The 21,411-nt window shown below is 34.0% G+C and overlaps 1 protein-coding gene across 2 annotated transcripts in view; it reads left to right on the plus strand.

Moving 5' to 3' along the window:
* Positions 1-19,966, plus strand: part of LOC110100104 (protein ENHANCED DOWNY MILDEW 2) — a gene marked incomplete at its 3' end in the record, with an annotated part of 44,782 nt that extends 24,816 nt beyond the window's left edge. For both annotated transcript variants that reach the window (XM_028700478.1, XM_028700479.1), the window contains 7 exon segments: positions 4,729-4,827; positions 12,959-13,206; positions 13,287-13,376; positions 13,490-13,957; positions 17,643-17,787; positions 17,879-17,980; positions 19,874-19,966. In XM_028700478.1, the coding sequence (XP_028556311.1) occupies positions 4,729-4,827; positions 12,959-13,206; positions 13,287-13,376; positions 13,490-13,957; positions 17,643-17,787; positions 17,879-17,980; positions 19,874-19,966 (1,245 nt within the window).
* Positions 19,967-21,411: the final 1,445 nt, after the last annotated feature.

Raw genomic sequence — 21,411 nt, forward strand, 5'->3', positions numbered from 1 at the left:
TGAATTGGAACTTCGGCATGTTGATTGATTTGACTATCCTTTTTTTTTAATTTTTTAAAAAGAAAGGAAGACTCACAACCTAAAGCTCTGAACCAAACTGCTTGCAATCTTAATTGTGTTTTTTTGATTTCATCACTTCTTCTTTACCATGGGATTTGATTCATGACAATGGGAATAGTGTAAGTGGCTGTAGAGGGTAGATAGGCGGGTACTTTTTAATGGGATTTGATTCATGACAATGGGAATATGCCATCACCTTACTTCAAGAAGATGATTTGAAGAAACAGGTTAAGATCAACTCATTTTTCTCTTCATGGATCTGGTACTTTTGCTTATTCTTATTGCAATTATCTTGCCTCTCAAAAAATTTGATTTTCATAAGTTATCACTCTTTTTAGCCACCCTTGATAACAATGCCAATACCATGACTTCAAGCAGCCGTTCAACTTTCGACAAAATCATTGTCATTCCCTTTAAACCACCAATCAATCTCATATGTCCAAGCAAAACAAGTTCTGTTATATGCAACTGAATGAGGCTATATCAGGTATTTTATTCAATCGCAAAAAGTGTTTTACCAATTTACAAAATGAGGATGAATAGTGTATACAGATGGTGATACAACTATTAATGAAATTAGTCTCAAATTAATTAATTTGTCTTTAGTCTTCTCAATTTCTTCTTCTTCATCATCAATTTTTCCAACATGGTATCAGATCAATAGCCTTTTGGCATGTCCTTGTCTTCTCTCCTTTGATTTAGTTGTCTCCAACATTTCAGCTTCCGTTGTCTTATGGATCATTCTGTAATCTCTTTGTTGAATCCTTTAGAAAATACTGAGGTTGCAATGGAGGAGATTAGTATTCCTCTCCAACTCAAGTTCTTGATGCCCAATATCAATAACATTACCCCCATTCAATTAACTGTCTACAACTATCACATTTGGTGGGTTCAAATTCTAAAATTCTTATGTGCTATTGAATTTAAAGGCTACCTCATTGGTTTCATACTTTCATATCATGTCCGAAGGAATTTCTTCTTAATGAGTCTAATCATCTGAAACCAAATTCCTCTAGTTGCATGTGGACTCTTTTTGTCGCCTGGCCATAGCCAAATGCTGATTAGTATGTGTACTCAGGTGCTATAATGCACCTTATTGCCAACTCTCATTATATGAGCTCTTCCGCACCATATTCGTTTAGTGATCAAATGTTTGTTGGTAATGGGCAATCCACTACAATTACACATATTGGTGACATTATTCTTCCCATCCACAATAGTAAGTTGCTTCTACCAAATCTCCTTCAAGTTTCTCAAATAACCTATAATGTGCTATCAGTTCATAAAATTGTGACAGACATTTTTTTTTTTTGACAAATTCGGTTTTCAAATCACTGACTTAAGACCAATCAATTCATACTTAAAGGATCTTTTCATGATGGACTGTATCCTATTAATTCCTCTAGCTCTTCATCTTCTCAACTACATTCTACTGTTTTGCTGTGTGCCAACTCCAAAGCTGAAATCCTTCATCGTTGTCATCCTAATGATGCCACTTTGTCTACGGTATCATGGTCATTTCCCTCTCTTCTTATTCCAATAGTACAAATACATGTAATTCATTTCGTTTAGCACAGTCTTACAAACCTATTTTTAATTTATCTTCTAGCAATACATATGGCCTCTTGAACTTATTCACTCTAATGTTTGGGGACTTTGTCCAATCTCATATACTCAAGGCTTTCGTTATTATGTAGTTTTCATTGATGATCATTCTCACTTTTGTTAGATTTATTTGATGCAAACAATAATTTTAAACTATTCTAAAACAATGACCACATGTAAGTTTTTACAAAGTCTTTTATCCATTTGGAGTATCACTCATCATTTAAGTTGCTCCGATATTCCTGAATATAATAGAGTTGTTGACATAAACACAACAATCTTATCGAAACTATAAAATTATTTCTCTTTGAAGAAGTTTACCTCATACCCTATGGGTTGATGCCTTCCTCATAGTTGTTCATATTGTCGATAGATTACTATACAAAAACCACAAATTGGTCTGTTCCTATCTATTATTCTTTTACAAACCAACTAAATACCCACACCTTAAATCCAACAACTACAAGTGCCACCCATGGCTTCAATACCACTCCTCTCATAACTTAGTCAGTTAATTGTTTTTTTTTTCTAGGATATACACCCGCATTTTAAAGGCTATAAATCCCTTGATCCTATCATAGACAAAATTTATGCTTCACGTCATATGTTTTTTGATGACAACAGAAGTCTATACATCCTCCAACCCCTTCACTTCTGAAAAATATGCCTTCTGCATCTAGTCCTCATCTACTAGTTCCTTCTTCAACATTTCATCTTCATAGGCCACTATTGCAATCCCCACATCAAAACCTTGTCTTCCACGTTCAACTCCTCGCTCACCACAGACTTCATTAAACTCTTCTTCTTACATTAGTCATTTGCATTATGTATACCCCTGTCTCTGTCTTCATTACATCCAATAGCTAATCCTTCCATTCATCTCACGGTTACTCGTTCAAAGGTAGGATCACTCAAACCTAAATAGCCTCTTGATTTGTTGCATGTTATTGACACCCTGATGAACCCTGCTTGTTATATTGCTGCCAGTAAAATTTCTCATTGGCGACAATTCATGTCACAAGAATTTTATTCTCTTCAATCACAAGACAGTTGGACCTTTGTTCCTTCCCCATCTAGTTTGATCATCCTTGGTAGTAAATGGCTGTTCAAAATAAAACTTCATTTTGATGGAACTGCTGCTAGATGCGAAGTTTGCTTAGTGGCTCAAGGATCTAAGCAGGAACATGGTGTGAACTTTAATGAAACTTTTAGCCCTCGTGCAAAAGTGCCAACAATTTGAATACTTTATAGCATTGCTAATCAACAAAACCGGGAAGTTCTGTAGTTGGATGTATTCAGTGCCTTAATTTTGGGTCATCTTAATCATGTGCATGCCGCTGCCCCAAGATTTTTCAGGACCACAATTTCTCTATTATGTTTGCATTCTTAAAAAGGCTATTTATGATCTCCAGTAAGCTAATCAACAATGATTTGCTACACTCTCTTCTCACTTATTGCAACAAGAATTTGAGTTGAGTGATGCTAATCCTTCCTATTGATCTATCATTATCAAGATACCCAAGTGTATATCCTCATCTACGTTGATGACATTCTTCTTTCAAGTCAGTACTTTGCTGCCATTTCTAATCTTCTTCACAACCATAGTGAATGGTTCTATACTTCTATATGCGGTCATTGGGACCACTCATACTTCTTGGCATACAGATAACTAGACAGCCCACTGGACCTCACTTCCGGCAAACTATGCACATGAATGTAACTGTTGGAAAAGACTAGGATGTGAAATTGCAAACCAGCTGCTACACCACTTGCTTCTTCTTCCTCCATAGACACCACATAGTAGCAGCCATTCTCTAATCCTAAATTCTATTGGCAATGAGTTAAATCACTGCGATATCTGGCCATCACTAGTTTGGATATAACATTTGCTATGAATTGTGTCTGCTAAAGAAGGCATCAGCCACTAGATGGGGTCTTGGAATTCTTTGCTATGTGAAAGGCACAATACAATATGGCCTTCTATTTGCGAAGGGTGATCTTAAACTTCATACTTACACTGATGGAACTGGGCTGGTGACCGTCTTGATCGAAAATCTATAATGAGTTATTGTGCATATCTCAGAAAAAACTCAGTTCTTGTATTTTGAAAAAATAGTTCATTGTTGCAATATCTTCCTCTAAAATTTATTATCAAGCTCTTATAACTCCCATTGATATCATTGGCTTGGACGTTTAGAGGATTTGTGCACTCCTTTTGATGAGTCTACCTCCTTACATTTTGTGACAATATTTTGGCTATGGTACTTATAAATAACCCAATACTTTATGCTTTCACAGAACATATTAGAACCGATCCTCATTTTATAACGGAACTTGTTCTTAATTAAGTGATTGCTATGCATCACATTTCATCTTAAGTCAATGTTCTAACCTACTAAAGAATGGTCTTCTTATGTGCCGTTATCTGATTCTATTAAGATTCAAGAAAACACAATTCAAGAGGGAATTGTTCACTTAAGGGGAGGTGATAATACCATTGCCATGACTTAAAAGTAGTCATTCACCTTCTGCCAAAATCATCACTATCCCCTTCGAACTACCAAATCAATCCAATATGCTCAACAATACAAACTCTGCTATACCCAATTGAGTAAGGGTATCTCGAGTATATTATGTAATAGCAAAAGGCGTTGTACCATTATACAAAATGAGGATGAACAATGTATACTGAGGGTGATGTAGGAATGAATAATAATACTCTCAAATTGATTATTGTCTGTATTTAGTCTTCTTTGTTTCTTATTCCCCTTCATTCTTTTAGATTCCCGTGCTATTGTTGATGTTTGTATGATGCTCCATTACTAACTATGGCCCTTTCGAATAGAAAATTTTGGGTATGTGTTCACAAAAGAAAATTGTGATTGGTATTTTAAACATACCATAGTTAACAAACATCATGACTACTGTTCAAGTAGTTTTGTAACATTTTAAAGATTTGGGTACTTTTAAATATATATGTTTATAAAGTTATCTTGATGGTTCCGCATTAGTATATCTTTTTATAATTTGTTTTGCAAGTTGTAAAGAAAGTCTTTTGTACAGGCTATGCAAAATTTTTTGTGCAAGAACTGCAAGTTAAAGCAACATCAGTGTTTTGCCTGCGGGAAGCTCGGTTCCTCTGATAAATCTGCAAATGCCGAGGTTGGTCTTTACTGGAAAGCTGTTTTATTATTTATAATTATTTTTTTAATTTGTTACTTATTTTGTTGATTAGAATTTTTGAAGTGATTAGAAAGCTTTCATTCTTATTTTGCTAACTTAATAGGTTGCTGAATGACTTCATGCCATTTGAGCTTTATTTTTGTTCCTGCTTGTGTGTGTGTGTTCATTAGTGCGCTGTTGGGTGTGGTGCTGTTGTTGGTGCGGCTTGCATGTGGGGGCACACTGGAATGAATATATGCTATTTTGGAATATGAGCAAAAGCATATGAAGTTTTATCCTCTTTTGTGTTTGTCCTTTGGATGTACCATCATTCATGCTTATTTATTACGGATAGCTTTAATGAGGGCAACTATCACGTATGTTGTCTCTGACTCTTGAAAGCTTATCTTTGAACAAGAGAGAATAAAAAGCATGGTATTTTCTTTTAAACCTAACTATATTATAGGCATATCAACTATCAATATTAGCAAATCATTGATGTTGAATGTATTATGTTTCTAGGACAGATTTATGAAGGGGAATTTTGGTAGGTGCTTTGGTACAGAGTTTTGCAACCATCATTGATGTTGAATGTGTTATGTTTCTCTGTATAGTAAGCTTAATTGACAATGAGAGATAAAGTAATCAATTTACTAAAAGCTTTACAGGACTAGATACATTCAAGAACCCGATGAAACTATTTGATCACAAAAGGATTTTAAAACAGATTTTACCCCTTTCAATCCTTGCAACAGATCTTTCCCTGCTTCGAACACCATATGACCTGCAAGAACAAACAAGAAAGTAAATCAAGATTGCAAGAAAAACGGTTTCCTGGAGTTACCTTTGATGTCTGTTCACCATCCTTTTTCTGTTTCCTTGCCAAATCACAGGAGAAATTGCCCCAACATAGCCTTTCCTTTCCTCTGATTTTATCAATAAGTTGCTGGAATGGACCAAGCAGCGTCTGTAGATGAATTCCATCACTGGATTTGTCCATGGTTTCCGAAGCTTGGTGATGGTTGCCGAGTCCCGCACTATACTATAAAAATCTTCCTCTCTCCACCTTTCCAAAAACAGAGAATCCTCCCCAAATTAGGACGAAACATGAAAGAACCTTTAACCAAAAAATTGAAAACTACCAAAGAGGAATGGGGTTTAAATAGGTCAGCTTTGTTAAGATTATGAACTCTTATTTCTAAATCTATTCTCCAAAAAAAGGAAAGAGGTCCTAATTAAAAGAAAGTTAATTATAAAAAGGACCTTACCCCAACTAGCTATTTCATGCTCCTTGGGTCGGAGGAGACTTGTCCTCGATATTGTAAGATTTTTCTTGTTTGTAATAATGTGATAGATCTGGATTGTTAAACTAGTGTAGATGCTTGTCTCCCTCAATAAATCAAATTGATATGCATTTTTACCAATATGCTTGATGACTTATAAATGGCCTTTGGTCTTACATTTGCAAACAATCTTGAAAGATTTTTTTTTTTGTTTCATAGATTTATTCTTATCCGGTCACCTTCTTTAAATAAAACTTAATTGTGGGATTTCTTAGCTTATTTATGATAGAGTTTTTTAATTAATATTTTGAACTTGTTGATGTTGTTTCTTAAATTTGTTGACTTATTTACTATCATCAATATGACTCAAAAATACCGATCATTAGGTTAATTTTAGTGGTGTTGGGACAAAAAGACTTTTGTATGTGGTTTGACTAATATATCGATTATAAGCAAGTTAGGCTTGAGCTAAAGTATGATTCCATTGTTTATTGTTCTTTTTGAAAAGATCCATAATAAATTTCTTAGACTATGATTGATGGGATCGGTTTAGCTTTTAGAACTTAATTGAAGTTTGACATTCAACTTTAAGCCATAAGGTTCTCCAAAAATGACCTATTAATTGAACATTGCGATTAGATGTAATTGTTCTTAGAATACCATATAAGTGTATATTTGCTTAAAACTAGAAATCATCAATATAGGAAGCATTGTGTGTTTTGTGTAATGGACAAAATGTGTCATTTAAAAAAAAAAAAGATTTTTATTTACCATGATCGAATCTTTCCGTCTCTCAGTATTTGGAAGTCCAATCTTGAAATTCATACTCATATTTGTCCAGGGTATCTTGTGTATTAATAGAGGGATGTGTAATTTGATCTTTTAATTTCTTATCTATATGTCATACTTGACATCCCCTAATAATTTGGTCATTATCTAATTGAATGGGTGGCCAGCAAAAACTCTCTTGAACCAATGTGATAGTCATACCACATCCAAAATTTTTTGTCTGCTCACTTTTATGGCATTCAAATAAAATAATACTTCATAGCAAATATCATGGAATATTTGATCTGATTGAAAAAAAATCCCCATCTTAAATTAAAAAAAATGACAATCTCTTTTTTGACATATTTATCATTTCTTTCGAAAGTTTTAGTCATCATGATAAAGGTCTGTTATTGTCTCAATATTAATAAGCTTTGACTGAAGAGTATGAAAAGGGTAATGTTGGTGACTATGGACATCCACATCTTTTTTTTGAACACTAGATCTATGAATTAATATATAATAAAATGATGAAAGAAATTTTACTCACTTAGCGTGCCTGCCTTTGAGTTTATTTTGACTAAAGACAGTGGTACTTTAGAGTTTCGTGATCGAAATACAATAAACTCATCAAATTAAAGGTATTGATTTCAATGCTTAAGGTATGGAAGATATTATATAATTCTTTATCATACGTGAAGTATTTGTACACACTTCATATAATTCCCACTAAAATAAGCAACACGCTGCCTACTCTGATTCAAAACAACACCAATGCCCACATTGGATGCATCACAATCAATTTCCAAGATGCTATAAAAATTAGGTAGATCTAACATTAGAATTTTAGTGAGTGTTTGCATAAGCTCAACAAAACTATATTAGGTTGTTGGTGTCCAAATGTATTTATCTCCTTTAAGAAATTGGGTTAAAGTAGCTTGCGCCAAAATTAAGTTCTTAAAAATCTTCAATAGAAAAACATAAAGCTGTGAAAGTTTGAATTTTACTAGAAGACTAAAGGAATATGCCAATCTGTAATGGCCTTAATATGCTCATCATCCATTTCAATCTCCATACTAGAGATTACATATCCAAAAAAAAATTAATTTTATTAGCCAAAATTCGACATTTGTTTGGATTTGCATATTATTTTTCTTGATGTGATACATAGGGAGTTGGTGTAGATGTTCTTCCAAGGTACAATTATAAAATGCAATTACTGATAAATTTGACGCGTGAAGGTTCTTCGTTAGACGCGTGAAGGTTCTTCGTGTGTTGGATAGGTCAAATGACATCACTATCCATTTGCACAATCCATGCCATATCTTGAATGTCGTTTATAATTCATCTATCGACATCATTTGCATCTGGTGGTACCCACTCAAGTCCATTTTGGGAAAAAGAGATGCTTTGTGTAGCTGATCAAAGAGATCATCTAATTGAGGTATCAAGAATCAAGGTTTGGTTGTAATCTTGTTTATCACTTGACTATCGACATACATCAACCACGTGTCATCTTTTCCTAGAATAAGTAGAGCGAATATCGCATAAGGACTAGCATTCTCTTGAATCAAGCCTTTAATATGGTGCTCTTCCACTTGATGTTGTAATTTTTCTTATTTTGGTCAATGAAAAATTGTACTAAACATTACAACCCTAATTTCATTTCCCTTTACACCCATGAGAGCTTGTAAGGTTTGGATGGTCTTATCGTGGAATATTTAATTTTCTTACCATTTCATTAAACCATTCTCACAACTCCCTCCATCTATAATATCATTGCCAACTTTTTTTTAAATAGTGCAGCTTGTATGAAATATGTTATGATGAAGTCTCTCAGTTTCTTTGTTAATGGAGAAGCTCAGAACTCATCGAATACAAGTAATTCCCCTTCATCAACTTGCAATAAGTGCTTGACCTCATCTTTTGATGCTTTTTGTTTTAATCTTCCATTGTTGCTTCTTCAAGAAATAATACCATCTAAGAATTGGGACAATTGGAAGCAATGTGATGGATTATTGAGTATCGAAATCATTTTATGAATTGATTCTTTTAATGGTTGTTTTTGCTACATCACTACCCTCAACATAGGTTTAATTGAAAGAAATATTTTTAGGTGGAACTTATGTTCCTTCACGAGTTTCATTTCTATTTTTATGAAATTCTTGTCCTGGTCTTGAAGGAAAATTTTGATGGATGGGTTGTCTCTCAACCCTTGAGGACAATTTGATAACATAAACAAATATTTAGTATTGTTGCAATTGCATAACATTAAGCGGGATGCAAATTGCTAATGAATCGTGCTATGGTGTTACGCTCAGTTACATCTCATTTTAATTGAATTTCTAAATTAAACAACATACTCTTTTACAAATAATTACCTTTGTTGAAAATTGTGGAGTATGATGAAACTTATCTTTTTTTCACTCCATTTTATCCCATGTAACAATTTTGCCTCTCGAACCCTTTTAATCTTTAGTTGTCGCCAAAAAATGAAATCACTCTTTCTCAATTTAATGGCCACTCACATGAATTGTTTTTCGGGTTGTATTTCTTTATAATCAAAGGCAAGTTTTTCAATATGCAACCAATCAATAAAATTGTTTTGATTCAATGCACCATCAAAATCTAGAATATCCATCTTCATTCCATAGTCTTGATACCACCTTTTTGGTTTTCTTCTTGGAAATGTTAGAATCCGTCTTCTTTAGATGATTATTGGAATACCTGATTCATGATTTCTTATTTTGGATTCTTTTTTATTGTCATCCAAATTGTCCGAATGCCTGCCATTCACATTGTGACTTCTTGAGCTTGAACATTGATGATTCCTCCTAGGAGGCATCCTAACCTAGGGCTTTGATACCACTTGATGGCGAGAGATAAGGTGATTAAGATCCTAGAAGCTTTACAAGACTAGAAATATTCAAGAACCCTATGGAACTATTTGATCACAAGAGGAATTTTAAAATAAATTGCAAGAAAATTGATTACAAGATCGAACAATCTCAAGAACCTTACTTTTATTTGGACATCTCACAACTAAAATAAAATTTCTGCACCAGGTAATGAAAGTTTGATATAAGACCTTGTTCTTGGTTTGGAGCTGCTTGTCCTTTCTTGATCTTTGCTGTCCCAGAGATTCCAGCCAAAGAAAATCGCAATGCAAACCCTCTAGGTGTTGAATTTTCATGTTTGGTGAGCCAATACACCTCCTGCCCTTGTCCTGGTGCACAACGCTGAGGCAAGCTACTGTTAAAGCCAAATATTGGCTGGTATTTCAACCGCCTAGTTTGTAGTCAGAAGCGGGACGGAATTCTTTTTAATTCTTTATCTAGAGCAAACCTCTTACCAGTGGCTTCTGCCGCTCCTCACTCCTTGCTGCAGACCTTACCCTGCTTCCAATGCTGCACGCTTGCTAACAAAGTGAATCAAGAATGCACAAAAATTGGCTTCCAGAAGTCACCTTTTTGTTTGATCTCTGCTCTTCTTCTGTTTTCCTGCCAAAGACAGGAGAAATCATCCCAAAACATCCATGCCTTTCTCTGTTTTCATCAATAACTTGCAGTGATGGACCAAACAGCTGCTGCAGCGGAATTCCAGCATTGCAATCAGCTGTATCTGCCATGGAAAGCCCAGGAAGATGGTTTCTAGAGCTTGGTATTAATGATGGCGGAGTCTTGGATTCCGTCACAAATGCTTCCCATTCTACACCCTTCCCAAAAACAGGATTTCTTCCCTAAACCATTACACAATCTGAAATAAACTCAGCCAAAAAAACTAAAAATTAGCAAAAGGAGGAATGTGATTTAAATAGGCCAGCCTTTATTAAGATTATGAACTCTTATTTACAATCTCAAATCATAAACAACCCCTTTTTAAGTAAATGAAAAAACTCTGAAAACCGCTCCAAACAATAATTTATAGATTGTCTAAACTGAATTATGCAAGAAATTTGAGATTGAACAAAAATCACACAACGAGTAGGATTCCAACCTCAAGAAGAAAAAAATTAAAGTATAGTACATTTGACCAAATCCCAATTGCACATGCAAAGTCAATCACAATATAGATTAAATAGAACAAGAAAATTATTTATCAAAAAAGATCCGGGCCTTACCCAGCTTTCCCAATGAGTTGTTGTCAACAATTGCATTACATTTGAATAATTCAAATCTATCAACACAAGATTGAGAGAAAAATTTGAATTTCATTATATGATGACTAAGTTTTTCATGCTCCTTGGGATATGTTTATATTATATAATAGAAAGACCTAAATTTTTTATTCTTATAAAATCTCTAAATATATCCTAAAACAAGCACAAACAATCAATATTTAGATCCTGCTTCAATACGAAAATCATAAACCATGGATTCTTGAATCCCATCTATAGTAAAATCTCTAAATAAGGCAACAGTCAAAAACCTACATGAAGCAAATAGTGAAAACTCCTAATCAGTGAGTTATTGAACAGTAAACTAAAATCAGTGTTTGGGCAAAATATTTTATATCCCATGTTACGGTGCAGCAATCAATGGAAGCAGAAGGAAGCACCAAAAAGTAACCTGGCACCGACTCTTAGCTTCATTACCAATTCTCCAAGTCAGTGACAGCAACAAGAACCAACAGTGGTTACCCAAACCAACATAGGGAATCATACGATGCTAACTTAGGTTTTAGAAAACTCAACTTGTTCTTAAGAGGATCATCATTATAGGCACATTACATCAAAATAAACTTTAAAAAAACTGTGATACAAAACAACCAGGGGTGGAGCCAGGATTTTTTTTTACGTAGGGGCTCAAATCATTAAAGTAATTAAAAAAATCCTCAATATTTTTCACCTGGGATTGAGACCGGCATTAGCAAAATTTGTTTCTGCACGGCTTTGTTTGATTTGTGTATTGTTTTCCTCACATAACATTTTCCAATCATCTACTTCAACTTTTCTTTTGAATTATATATCCATACTAAATTGAATGAAAATAATACTAACAATTTGATCATAATTTGCAAAACTTAGTCATTATAAATTAGTTCAACAGAAATAAAAAACTAAAGAAGCATATCAATGTAGGATATGCATGCAAACTAAATGATTTTTATATTAAAAAAAATGTAAACATCTAAACCTTGAAATAAGTTTATTTATCTTATCATACAATCCCAATTTAAATCCAAAGAGAATAACCAATGGCAATCCAATAATGTAAAAGGTCACCAAATTTTTGTCCAAGCTACTATGCAAACTAAATGATTTATATATATATATAATTTTTTAATAACAGTTTTTTAAATAATGTGTTTAATAACATTAAGAAATACCCTAAATAACATTATTTAAATAATATATTTAGATAATATGTCTAATAACTATTTTTTATTTTTTTTAACTCCCTCATGCCCGCTTCTCTCTCTCTCTCTCCTCGTTTTTGAGGTTTTATTCTCCCGTTGCCTCCTCCGTGGCCACAGGAAAACGAAAAAGAAAAAAATGTGGGATTTAGTCCCACATCGCATAAAGATAATAAATTTTCTTATATATAAATAATTGCATATGCAAGTTGGGCGAGTATTCCTGTTCGTGGAGGGGAAGTGTGGTTGCCCGGCCCAATTTTATTTAAATAAATATATTTTGTGAATTACGGTAGGATGGCTCGGTTCGGTCGGGAAGGATTGCAATTGGGATGAAAAAGGTAAAAAATTATTTGATTTATCCTATTATTTAAAATATCATAAATAATACCAAAGTCAGTGGGGGGCCGTGCCCCGAGGGCCCCCACACTGCGTCCGCCAGTGAAAACAACTGAAATAAAAATCAAAACTCAGAATTTTGATTAGTATAATATTTCAAATTTCCTTCGTGATATCACCTTATGTTTATATAAAATACATGAAGAAACAAACTTGGTATTTAAGATCCATATGCATGCTGGGGCAGTTTCATGACTGATGTGGGAATCTATTGGTATCAGAATCATATTGTCTTTAATTGCAAATACATTATATGCCATTTTGAAAGAAAATCCTCTTTTTATTTTGTGTTGTTCAGATTTTTTTTTTGGTTTGCTCTTTTTCAGGTATTTTGTTGTGTTTCCGCCACATGCGGTCGTTTCTACCATCCCAAATGTGTTGCTGACCTGCTGTTTCCAGAAAATAAAATTGAAGCAACTGAGTTGGGGAAAAGGATAGCAGCTGGGGAGTCGTTTACTTGCTCAGTTCATAGATGTATTGTTTGCAAGCAGGTTGAAAATAAGGAGGTTGAGGAGTTACAGTTTGCAATGTGCAGAAGGTGTCCTAAGTCATACCATAGAAAATGTTTGCCAAGGTACGTGGAAAAGTCTTTGAACAGTGCTGTATGAAATAGATGTTGCCTGTAAAATTTCACTTCCAACACGAATTATGTAGGAAAATTGCCTTTGAAGATGATGAAGATGAAGACATTATCCAAAGGGCATGGGAGGGGCTTCTTCCCAACCGCATCCTCATATACTGCTTGTATGTCTGTATTCATCTTTTTTGATATGTTTGTGCATGTCGTCATGTACTCCTACATACGAAGGAGATTCCAAAAACTTGTTACAATTACAATGTCTTTTTTTGCTGAACAGGAAACATGAGATTGATGATGAGCTTGGAACTCCCTATAGAGATCACATTATATTTCCAGAAATTCATGAGAAGAAGAGGGAAACGGATGTCCAGAAATCTAGACCAAAGAAGTTTATGCTTGGTTCTGGCAGAATGGGGGATCTAAAGCTTTCAAAACCTGCAAAAAGGTTTGAGAAGGTTCCTGCGACTGATTCAGATGATGCTATGTTAACTGGAGGCAAAACATTTACCCAAAAAGTTTTGGACTCCCAGTCTAAGTGGAAAATGCCTAAGAAAGATGCAAAACTTGCTGTGAAGAAGGCTGAATCAAAGGAATTTGTGGAATTTGGCTCAACAAAGGATTTTAAACCAATTCTTGATAGTGAAAGGGCTTTAATTGGTAAGGCAAAAGTTCCAAAGTCTGCAGTGGCTGTGCCTGGGAAACTTTTCAACACAGCTCCAAAGATATTGCCTGAAATAAGAAAAGAGTAAGGTTTTCTTTGTTTATGCTATACGAATTTCTACCTTAAATCCTATTTCAATATTTCTTTTTAGACACTGCCTCTCTAGCTTTTGCTTTCTTGTATTGTATCACAACTTTGTAACTGCAATTCAAAACCCACAACTATTTGTTCATTTTGTTTTCTCATGTTATTTTGCCTTTTGACTCGATCATTGTTGAATTGCATGCAGGTTTTTAATGTTACATTTATCTATTGATTTATTTTTTGAAATTAATGATTTAATCAAGCTTGAGATAAACAGTGATCTGAATTGCCTTTAGTCTGCAAAATCATGAACTTGCGTACTTGGTTCCTTTCCGTTGAAGTTGGAATTCTTAGTTTGACACCTATTTTTTATTCACTTTTTTTTTTAATTTTTTTTTTTATTTTTTAATGCACTTAGCTCTTCTAGACTGCATTAGGTTAAGTGGGAGTTAATGCCCGGCTCTTTGTGTTTAAGTAACTTCTTTCCGGTGCTAGACATTGACTTTGGGGTGGGGGGGTGGGGGGGTGGGGTGATGGAGACTATTGTTGAAGGGAAACATAAAGAATGGGAAATAATGATACAGAACGAACTAACATTTTGAAGATTTCAATGATTTTTCTTGGTGGTTTCTTTAAAGCTACTATGACATGATATAGTATATACTAGTAGAGCATGGCAGTCAGACTGTTCAGCATTACCTACTAGTTAATTAGGGCTTGTTTGATTTTTTTTTTTTCGAAATTTTACTTTATTTATTTATTTTCATGCTAGTATTTTCGAAGTGCTAAGCTCATATGCATATATTATGTGCTATACTATTCATTTAATTAGTCAAATTTAAATTACATTAGATAATACTTTTTGACAACTATAAAGATATGCTCAATAACACTAATTTTTAGAAAATTGAAAGAAAGAAATGATGATATACGTAATGACATGATTAAAGAATACTTAATAATTAAGAATACTTGTGAGATTGAATAACCAACTTGCGACAGAGGTACCGGCAGTTTGTAATGAGAGAGAACATGAAGGTGAGAAATCAAGAAGTTTTCTTGAGAAGCAGCTTGTGAGTGAAGCTAATGCTGCCAATATCAAGAACTAATGAAAACTGTATGAGAAAACTAGTAGACATGAGTGTGAAGTGAAGAATTGCCAAGAAGTAACCAATTCTAATAGGCAGGGGCGGATCTAGGCTTTTTTCATGTGGTGGAACAATTAATTGAATATAAATAAAACCCTCAATCTTTTTCATTCGGACTTGGGACCAACATTGATTGTTTTAAAAAAAAAAATTCTCAATCATGGATCAGCTGGGATATCATCAAAATTTATTTCTAGAATATTTTGTTTAATTTGTGTATTGTTTTCCCCACAAAAATTTTCTGATCATCTCTTTCAACTTTTTTATTGAAATACTTCTCCAATTCTAATTTGATTTAAAACAATGTGAAATAGTTTATAACATCGAAAGGCATAGTAAAATGTCAAAATAAACTTTACGACTTTGCAATCTTCTAATAAATTTAGACGACTTAGACAATGACAATGTAATAATTTATCAATAAAGAATAACTTGATTTAAAATCGATTAGGCTGCAAGTTGAAATCTGACATGGGCAGACGAACACAGTTAGGTATTGGCAAGAGCTGTTTGATCAGGTTTAAATGTTTAATACTCGTAATTTAGATGCATTGTTCCAATGAGACATTATGACAACGTAGCTTAACGCAATTGATAAAATTGACTACTTGAATTATTTTATCAAAGAAAAGTAACTAGAAGTTAAAGTTGATGAAATTTTATAGAGATAAAACACAAGGCATTGGAGTTGGATGACATCATAAAAATAGGAAAACAAGTAATATATTTGGCCAAAATCAACAATCAGAAGACGCACAAAACCTTGGAAAAAAGGTCAAAACGGAATAATATTGATTTTGTAAAAAAATATGAGTTCTGAAACAAAATAATATGGATATTGAAATAAGAATTCAACAATATTTTTTTCAGATTTTGCATCAGATATTACAACAACAATGCAGTATAGAAATAACTTTTTCTTTAGATCTGTTTGCTGCCTCCAGCGTGAAGCACTCACTGTGGGCATTCAACAGTTCGAACGAGAAAAAAGAAGCCAGAAGGGCATTCCAACTTCTGCATTCTGTCCATCCATGCTCTAGAAAGAATAGCCGCCCACATGAAAGAATAGCCACCTGTTTGAAGAAACTAGAAAAAACTTAGGTATTAATTTGCATTAGGCAGTAATTAAAGAGTCATCAATAAGTTTTAATTAGGCATTTGTGGAACAGTCAGTGGGGGCCTATGCCCCCATGCTAAATCTACCCCTGCTAATAGGAGGAAAAAGTAGAACCAATGAGCATATGTAATTGCGATAGATGCTCAATCGAATTTGAAATTGTAAGAAAAGAATATTCTTGCCTAGTAATTGCAGTAGATGCTGAATCGAATTTGATGGAAATGCATGTTCCTAAAAGACAATTAATTCTTCTTAAAAAAGGATTAAGCCAAAGTAGATTGGTGGTTTTGTTAGTCATGAAAGACAGGGTGGTGGGTTCATTGAAGAATGACGACATTTTGGGTTTTCATATTCAGGCCCAATAAATGAGTGTCACTATATAGTACATATAGTTTAACAGAAATATGGTGTAAATGATCTGAGTTGGCTTGAACTCAATCTCTAACGAGCTTGCGAGTCGAACTTAAACTCAAGCTCGTATATAAACTGAGCTTGAGTTAAAGCTTTTTTGAACTTGGCTCATTGACTGGCTAGCCGGCTTGAATAAAATAAATATTTAAATCTTACAATTAAATAGATTATTGTTTTTAATACGACAACAAAATTAATAATTCTATGTAGCTTTACCATTTTCCAAAAAAAAAAAAACAATAGTTGTATCATTTCCCAAAGCAAATATAAATGCAGCTATTCAACCACCCGTCATTTTTGAATTAATTAGTATTAGTATTATTTCACCTCTTCTTCTTGAGAGCGTCGATTCTGGCTGGTAATGCACGGGTCTTTCCTTCCCAGCGATATCCCAACTTCCACCATGATTTTCTTTGGAGAAGCACAGTTACCGCCGTGACTTCATCTTGTGTTGAGCTCTTGAGCTTGAGAAAGAATGAAAGAGCCAAACTCGAGCTAATTGCATGGTCTTGACTCGAGGTCGAGCTCAAGTTGAAGCTGCTTTTTTGAGCGACAAGTTGAGCTTGAGTTTGATTTTGCTATGACTTGAGCTTGATCCCACTCATTTACACTCCTAATCAGAAAGAACTATCTAGTTATGGGGTCGCTCAACAAAGCAACATTATGTGGAGTGATAACATCCTCTAGTGTAACAAAGTAGATTCATACACCCTAATCACTCAAAACTTGCTTTATGAATTTAATTGCTATATATATATATATTCTTAACAAGGACTACTACATTATCTATTATGCTATTATGAATTTAATTGAGAGATCTTTGAGAGAACGTACCAATGTTGAATTATTTTGTCTTGGAATTTTTCATATGTCCTTTTGATTAATCTTACCATAAAACCTGAAAGTTAAGTTGATTAATGCTTTTGGTAATCACAAAATACCAAAATGCTTTTGCGTGAATACATGATAAGTGGTTCTGATTCTGCAATTTTGATTTGCTGAAATGCAGGATTCTTACTTTGGTTGAAGAAGAAGCATCTTCATTAACGCAAGACGACATCAGGAAAATGCTTTCAAAACCTTCCACTTATTCATCTGCTGTAGGACAAATTGATAAGAGTATCACACTCGGAAAAATTGAGGGTGCAATTGAGGCTTGTATTCTGAAGCAATGAAGATAAAGTGGTCTCTATTTTTTAATTTGCTTTTATTAGTTTTAACTAATCATTTTCTGGTTTTATATAGGCTGTTCGTAACGCTTTGGAGAAGTTAGAAGGGGGTGGAAATGTGGAGGATGCCAAAGCTGTGTGTGAGCCTGAAATTCTCAAGCGGCTAATTAAGTGGAATGTATGCATTTTCTGCTTCTTTTGATTGCTACTGAAAATTTTAGAACAGTATTATTTCTTTTTTTTTTGTTATGTGCATATTTTTTATTGATCTGCCTTTTTAATGGCTATTTTTTTGGATATCTGTATTTTAATTTTTACCTTATATTATCACGATATGTCTAATTGCGCTCTCCCTTTTTATATGATTATATATTCAAGGTTCAGTCTACTTTCTTATACTATTGTATTTATTATCTTTTTTTGTAGCCAGTCTATTTTAGCCTTATCTTATCGGTTAAATTGCAATTAAGTGGCCAACTTTTGCCAGTAGTTACATTTTGGGTCTTCAAGTTTCGAGTAGTCCCTCCATGTTCTTTTACTTACAATTTTAATACTTCTGTCACTAGCCATTAATGTTAGATTATCTCATAGGGAATTTGAGTTTACCACTATAAAATAATGGTAATTATGGCGATGGGACTTTCCCAAACACTAAAGATCAATATTTCAACTTTTAGAAGAAGCTTGGAATCCAAGTGTAATCAAACTTATTCCTTCCCATTGCACTCATCAAATGTTAGAACTGTTAAGTTGCATGTAAATTCCTAATGTAATAGTGTTATATTTATACTATGACCGTCTTCTACAACAATGATAATTTGTAGATCTTTAGGGTGCGGCATTCTAGTACTTGCTAGGTTGGCTTCTCTAGGATTTGAAGGTCACAACTTCGAATTGTAGAAATAGTCTCTTAAGGCTGCACATATGAGTTCCATATTCAAATAACATTAGTAGCAAACCTCATCCAGTGGGCACATCCTTTGATCCATTGGGAGATAGAAAGAGAAGAGAAAAGAAGAAAAGAGAAGAGAGAGAGAGAGAGAGAGAGAGAGAGAGAGAGAGAGAGAGAGAGAGAGAGATTGGAAAGCTTGCTTTCAATTACTCTAATATTCATATGATTGTAGAAGGGATAAGCTTCAAAATAGTCCCGCGACTATCCATATATAACCAATTTAGTCCTAGATTATCAAGTTGCTCCAATTTAGTCCCTTGTTACAAAATTGATGTAAAATAGTTTCATTGGGGATAAATTTTATATCACAATTACAACATGAGGTACCATTTTGGATCAATTTTATATAGTTGAGGGATTAAATTGGAGCACCTTTATATTATGAAACTAAATTGACCACACATGAATAGTATGGAGACTATTTGGGGACTTTTTTGGATTTTAAAAGCTTTATAAGCATCCTCTATTTATAGAGATTATTTCACATTTGATGAAATAACAAAAAGGAAGGTGGCATAAGTAATCTAAAGTGTCATCAAATTAAATGAAGGATCTTTCATAAATGAAATAATTTATTAACGGGTTCTCTAACTAAAGCTCCTCTTTATGTTTATCTTTTTTGCATAAACAATCTTAATATGGTTTTTGTTGTTGTGTCCAAAAATGACACGTCTGAATATGGTAGGTGATGTCAGATCAAGTGATTTGTGTCTTGAGTCACCTCTGTAATTGGTTGATCCTTAAGATTCAAGTTTGGAATGCTTAACTTAGTTGTACAGTTTGCATTACGATTTTTTTGGGATATGCGTGGATGGATGCCTATGAATACAAAAACTGCCAGATATAGCCACTTGTATCTACTGATCTTATGCTACAATTCTTGCATCTAAAGCCTTGAGTTCTGTTGCAAAACATGCAGTATTAAACACCTTTAATCATGTGCACATAGAAGTATGCTTTCTTTGAGTCCGTTATAGTTTTGATTATAATCATTGAATTTCAATAATGTTGAATTCCGTAAGTTGACTATTTTGAAATTATGTTTTGCTAAGCAATCATGATGCTTTTGGAAGGAGTGATTCTTATACCCTGAACTATTGGAATTTGCTTTCTTGGCAGGTTAAACTCAAAGTATATCTTGCACCTGTTCTACATGGCCCACGCTACTCATCTTATGGTCGTCACTTTACGAAGTTTGACAAGCTTCAAGAGGTATTACATCACTTTGATAATTTTGAATTTAGTCAATTATTCTTGTGATAATTCAAAAAATAAGGACATTTGTATTGAGCTGTCATGTTTTGTCAGGCATCCGTGTGCTAGTTGGATAGTTTGATGGACAACTATTTATTTCAAATTCATTCATTTATCTCTCATAATTTATATTGCACGTCACTTAACTTTAAGTCTACTTGATACTAAAAACCCTCTACAAGTTAATGAGTTTATGCTAATCTTTGAAGTATTTCTTCAACACACTTTGACCCTGGTCTACTTGTTAGGTGAGGCAACTCATAATTGCTAATAAGGCTCCCTATATGTTATGATTCGAAGCCTTCTAACATTGGTGGAATGGATCCATTTGTAGACTTAGGGTGATAGATTTCTCTATTCCTATTTAATTGAATTAAAATCTAAGTACTAATTTTGAGGCCAAAATTGCGCCTATGCAACCACCTAAATCATGTGCTCTCTAGTGATTGTGAGCATTAAGGATATTAGCTAGAGGTTTATGACTATATAAAGTTTTGACCTGAGATATAACTATTTTTTTTATCGAACATCAAGAAAATTTTGGTTAAAAAATGTAAAAGCTACCTTCAAAAAATTATTTCCTGAGTTCTCAAACATCAAGAGGGCTTGAGGCGTTGCATTTCTTGAGCAATCATCCTTATGGTTAAGCTTTTATTCTTAGCTCTGTTATGATGATATCCTTATTGTGAGTAATCTATCATCCAAATTATTGAGATCTTGTTCCTTCATTCTCTTATGTGCATAGATGGTAATGAATAGGCTTAAAAATGATCTGCCTATGCTCATGTTTTTTTTGCCACATAATAAATAAATCCAATTTCATTTATATTGCATTCCATTCAGGTTTTGTTTTGTATTTTATTGCTTTCTCTTGCTGAAATCTTGAATTATCACTCCATTCAAGTGGGTTTGCTTTGTGCGTACTCTTTTTGGCTTTGTTTGATATGCATTATTGCAGCAAGCATTCTATGTAGTTTCTTCAAGTAAAATATTTGCTCTCGATGATCTTTAAGATGCTCATTTTCAGGTAATTTACTTAAAAACAGGGTTCTATATGATTTTAAGGGGATTTGCGGTTGGGGAATTGAAATGAGATTTTAGAGGTATTTGAGGTATTTTTTATGAAATGATTAAAATATGTTTGGTAAATCATTAATTCAGTGCATCATGTATAGGGGTGCAAACGAGTCGAGTCAAGCTCGAGCTAGGCAGTGTTCGAGTCGAGCTCGACTTTCAAATACTGAGCTCGAGCTCGAACTAGAGTCGAGCTCAAAATCTGAGCTCAAGCTCGACTCGTCTCATATGTCGAGCGACTCGTCGAGCTCCGCTGCGAACTCCGTCCCGAGTAGGCTTGTCGAGCTACATTGCGAACTCCTTCGTCGTCACAAGCTCGCCATCGGCTC

The sequence above is a fragment of the Dendrobium catenatum genome, unplaced genomic scaffold, assembly GCF_001605985.2.
Source record: "Dendrobium catenatum unplaced genomic scaffold, ASM160598v2 fragScaff_scaffold_1530, whole genome shotgun sequence".
Classification (NCBI taxonomy): domain Eukaryota; kingdom Viridiplantae; phylum Streptophyta; class Magnoliopsida; order Asparagales; family Orchidaceae; genus Dendrobium; species Dendrobium catenatum.